Genomic DNA, 4,785 nt, shown 5'->3' on the forward strand with positions numbered 1-4,785 from the left:
TTTGTTCCCTACTGCTGCAGTCAGTAACCGTCTGCCGTCGAAAAATTACATTTTACGTTCACAAACTGCACATTCTAAAAACGCGATGCAGCGTAAGTACTACAGAACCCCCCCCCCCCCCCCACTATAAGAGTAGGCCCCACTCCGTTGCACACCACCGTTTCTCCTGGGTACTCCCGCACACTGCGCAGAGAACCACGCGATTTCGACTCCCTATCTGCCTCAAAAGGCATCCTAAAATCGCCAAAAGGCCTTGCCTGCCTTTCGTCTAAAGGCAGACCGTCTTTCCTCAAAGGCTGCGTTGCCGCCACTCTTCCCATGCCGTCAGCACCTGCAGCGAAAGCCTCTCTCGATTGTACCCAGCGCCTTAAGAGGCCTCCCTCCCTTCTCCTAGCGTAGCTTTCTCCTAACCCTTGACTTTCCCTTCTGTTTCCGCTCACCCCCCGTCCTCCTCAACTCACCCACACAACGCAGCACCCCTACTCCCGCAGCCGCAGAACCTTGTTACTCCTGCCTTCACACTGACAGCACCGCAAGCCGCACATAGCGCATCTCTTGCTGCTGCTCAGCATTTGATCCGCCTTGTCCACTTCATGCGCCTCGTCGAAAGACACAATCGGCTTCGGAGCCGTCTTGGCATATGCTCTGGAAATGAATGTACCACTCCACGTTTGCTTCTTGTGCATGTCGACGCCTTCCAAGAAGCGCTCGGCCGCAGTCGCCCCCGGAATTTCCAGCCGCTGCTGCTGCTGCAGCTCTTGCTGCTGCTGCTGCGAAGGCACTAAATTCAGCTGCTGCAGCATGTGGAGACTTCGATTGCCAATGGCTCCCGGCTGCCCGTTGAGCCCCCTCTTCGAGGGAATGGGGGGCAGCTTCGTCTTTTGTGTCTCTTCAAACATCTCCTCCCGCATCTTTGGCTTGATTCGCTTCCGCACAAGACGGCCATCCGCAGTTTCCACGTAGCCTTCAGGCAACGCATCCCCAGCAAAGATGTTTTCCTGGAGCTGCTGATGAAGGAGCTGCTGCATCTCGTGGTCTCGCCGCTCTTGCTGCCTCCTCGAAGACGCTGCAGGCGGGGTTGCCATCACCAGCCGCGCAGCTCCCGTTGTGGCAGCCAGCGGCGCCAGCGGATCAAAGCTCACAGCGATGTTGCCGTCCGTGCAGCATGTGTACAGCTGATTTGTCTCTGCATTCCAACAGAGCGCCGTAGGAGCCGACTCCTCGAAGGGAATCGTGAAGGCAGGTGCCCCCGTTGCCGCATCAAAGGCGCGTATTTCTCCTTGAAATCTCCCTCGCAAATGCATATGCGGCAGACGCCTAACATTGGCTCCCCCCTGCTCTTGCTCCTGCTTCTGCTCTTGCTTCTGCTGGAGGTGGTCCTGCAGATGCTGCTGCTCCTGAGCAGTTTGCGTCGAGGTGCATGCAAAACGGCCGCACGGGGAGAGACAGACGCCTTGCTGTAAGGTGCCTGTGGGAAGACCAGCGATGCGAAACACGGGGGAGGAGAATTTTCTAAGGTCCAAAAGGCAGAGACTGCCGTCTAGCCCTCGGGTGTACAGTGCCTTGTCATTCGGAGCAAACGCCATAGCCGCAACGCCGCAGTCTGTTTCTCCGGGTGCCTCCTCGATACCCATGAAACGTTTCCGCTGTTGCTGTTGCTGTTGCTGTGGCGCATGCAGACCTCGAAGCACTTGATCAGGCCTTGTGAAAGTCTTTCTTTTGTGTGCGTTCCCCCAGAGCTGCACGGAGCCGTCGGAGCATCCAACGACGATCGCGTCTGCGGACGTTGGCGTGTACAGACAGCAGCAGCACGTGCAGACGTTGCTGTTGGCTCCCCTGCGGTCGATCGCTTTGAGGCAAAAAAGCGGCGTCAGCGACTGATCAATGCCGTAAAGAGGACCATTCAAATCCCAAATCCTGCAGGTGGCATCGAGGGAGGCAGTGAGGAAAAGGTTTGGTTCCGTTGGATGAAACTGCACATCTCGGACGGCGTGAGTGTGCCCCTTGGTGTTGTTGAGGTCTCGCACGTACTGATCGCCTTTTGTTGTCTGCTGCAAAAGCTCCCCCTCGGCAGAAAAAATGTAGCAACAGCTATCGCCAGATGAGACACCGACGACGCCCTTGCTACCGCTGCTGTTACCAAAGGAAACAGAAGCGATGCGGTGCTTTTCTGAGACCATGACGGACCGGTAATATCGAAAAGAAGAAAGAACTGCCGAATTTCCAAAATCCCAGAGGCGTAAACACCCATCACTCCCCCCCGTTGCCTATGCAGCAAACACGCGAACACACGGAGACACACACACGTGACACTTAGAAATACAGAAAGTAGGACAGTTACACACACAGCTCGACAGTCAGACGAAGAGAGTCATACAAAAATTGCAGCCTGTACACCCCTAGACAGCATTCGCACTCATAGACGTGCATGTCGTGCCTACCCTTCAAGAAAGCGCAGAAACACATGCGTAAAAGAAGAGATCCCATGCGTACAAGTAGAGAGCACATGAGTACAAGTAGAGATCACATGAGTACAAGTAGAGTTCGCATGCGTATAAGTGGAGATCACATGAGTACAAGTAGAGATCACATGCGTATAAGTGGAGATCACATGCGTACAATTAGAGATCACATGCATACAAGTAGAGAGGATGAGGGGCCGAACCTCATCTATAGTGCGTATGGGAACGGACATATGGCGAAGCCTTTGTTTGCAAGTCGAAGAAGCGTGATAGCGCGAAAGAGGGAAGGAAAGGACAAAACATGAATTTATTGAATCGCGAGGGGAGGGGGACAGCAAAGATAAGGATGAGATGATGCACAGTCATTGATTCTTGCACTGCAAGAGGCACATATTTTGCCATTTCTCTCTCTCTCTTTCTCTCATCTGCCTGCTCAGCACTGCACGGCACGTCTTTCTGTTTTTAAACGCACCATCCTGTTGCCTTTCAAGGCTACGGAGAGCGCTGTGGTAGTTCCTGGACTGTGGCAGTCTAAAGTAAAGCGGCCATACACTGGAAGTCGCTCCGTTGCAGCATGAGAGGAGAATGTTGCTTCGGATTCAGTAGCCTTCTCAGGCTCTGCAGGCTGCCGATCGAAACTCAGAGACGATGAAAGCCAGGGATTGATTTCCTTCCATCTCCCGTTGCTGCGTCGGCTTGTGCTGCCCTCCCTGCTGCTCTCAGGAAGAGATACGAGAATCTCTCTCTTCGCAATGCTTTCTGCAGCAACCTCGCCATGAAGCGGCTCCCCCCCCCCTCCCTGCAGCGGGGGGACGCTGCTGCGCGTGCTGCTGCTGCTGCTGCGCGTGCTGCTGCTGCTCTTGCTGCTGCTCTTGCTGCTGCTCTTGCTGCTGCTCTTGCTGCTGCTCTGCAGAGGACCCCCAAAGCTCGACGGAAGTCCAATGGCAGCCAGCGCTGCAGCTGCCTCTTCATCAACTGCTGCTTCTCCGCATTCGTCCTCTTCTGACTCAGGTGTTGCAGCATCCGCTGCCGCAGCACCCAACTGCCCCTGCTGCTGCTGCTGCTGCTGCTGCTGCTGCTGCTGTTGACGCTGGTGGTTTGGAGGCTGCTGCAAAGGCTGTGGTCCGTAAACATCGTCTTCGCTGCTGCTCTCATCTCCTGTTGCGGATGCTGTTCGTGCTGCAGATGCTGCTCTCGCTGCGGATGAGAGGCGCTGCTGCTGCTGCTGCTGCTGCTGCTGCTGCCTGTCCTTCGAAGCGGCTGCATAGCCACTCGTTGCGCGCAGCTGGCGCATTTCATCTTCGTCACTTGACATCCTTTTAAATGCTGCTTGCACTGAAGCCCCTGGATGCGTTGCTGCTAGCACTGTTGCAACTACTGCTGCCCTAGAGACTGTTATCGCTGCCGCTTTGGAAGCTGATAGCGCTGATGATGGTGGTGTAATCGATGCTGTTGCTCTTCTAATGATGTACCTACTGCCAATGCTGCCAGTGTTAATCGAAAACGCACTTCAGCTCCAAGCGATTATTGGGTAATGGACTGTGGCAAGTCTGCTGCAAATAAACACCAGAACAGAAAAATGGGAAATACATGTCGTTTGGAAGAAATCTGCAATTTAAGGCGTTACTGCTGCTGCTGCTGCTGCTGCTGCATGTTGTATGCATGCAACATGCAGCAGCAGCAGCTCCATGGACACAGCGGTCTGCCTCTGCGGAGGTGAGTGTATAGGGTTCTAATTCTAAGACTTCTCGAGGGGGAACAATGAATTTATTTGCGTATCACACGCGCATCGTAATACAAGGTGTAAAGACACCCACGTTTCACTGCAGTATCAGAAAAAACAGCACGAACAGCAGCACGTGTTGCGGCGCAGCAGCAGCAGCAGCAGTGGCAGCGCTCCTCTGCCTGTGACCACACAGGCGAGATATTTGCCCGACTGCTGCTGCTCTTGCTGCCGTTCTGACTTTCGTAGTAAATCTAACAGCAATGTATGCTGCTCTCAAGTGTACAGTGGTCGTTGTGTTGGGAAGGAAGCTACTGCTGCTGTCACTGCTGCTGCTGTCACTGCTGCCGCAGCCTCCGCTCCTGCTACTACTACTCCTAGTGCAACCAGCAGCTGGACTTGTATTTTAGCGATCAAGACAGGGAAGTTCACACGGCTAGCTGTGCTCCCGGAGCTCCAGCGAGCGCCGCATGCTGCCTCTAACACGGCGAACATCATACACTGCAAGGCGTTGCTTTCCCGCCGCTTTCTTCTGGACGTGAGAGCGACAGCGACAGCAGCAGTCACTGCCGTGTTTGACTCGCGCTGCCCGTGCGAGTC

General features: G+C 54.6%; 1 protein-coding gene across 1 annotated transcript; it reads right to left on the reverse strand.

Annotated features, from left to right (window-relative positions):
* Positions 1-479: 479 nt before the first annotated feature.
* Positions 480-3,777, reverse strand: LOC34623591 (gastrulation defective protein 1). Its single transcript, XM_026334984.1, has 3 exons — positions 3,277-3,777; positions 2,935-3,231; positions 480-2,267 (listed from the first exon to the last, which is right to left on the reverse strand). The coding sequence occupies exons 1-3, from the start codon at positions 3,775-3,777 to the stop codon at positions 480-482; spliced, it is 2,586 nt and encodes an 861-aa protein (XP_026190769.1).
* Between the last annotated feature and the right edge of the window lie 1,008 nt (positions 3,778-4,785).

This window comes from Cyclospora cayetanensis, unplaced genomic scaffold (genome assembly GCF_002999335.1).
Source record: "Cyclospora cayetanensis isolate NF1_C8 unplaced genomic scaffold, CcayRef3 CcayRef3_contig_55, whole genome shotgun sequence".
Taxonomy (NCBI): Eukaryota; Apicomplexa; class Conoidasida; order Eucoccidiorida; family Eimeriidae; genus Cyclospora; species Cyclospora cayetanensis.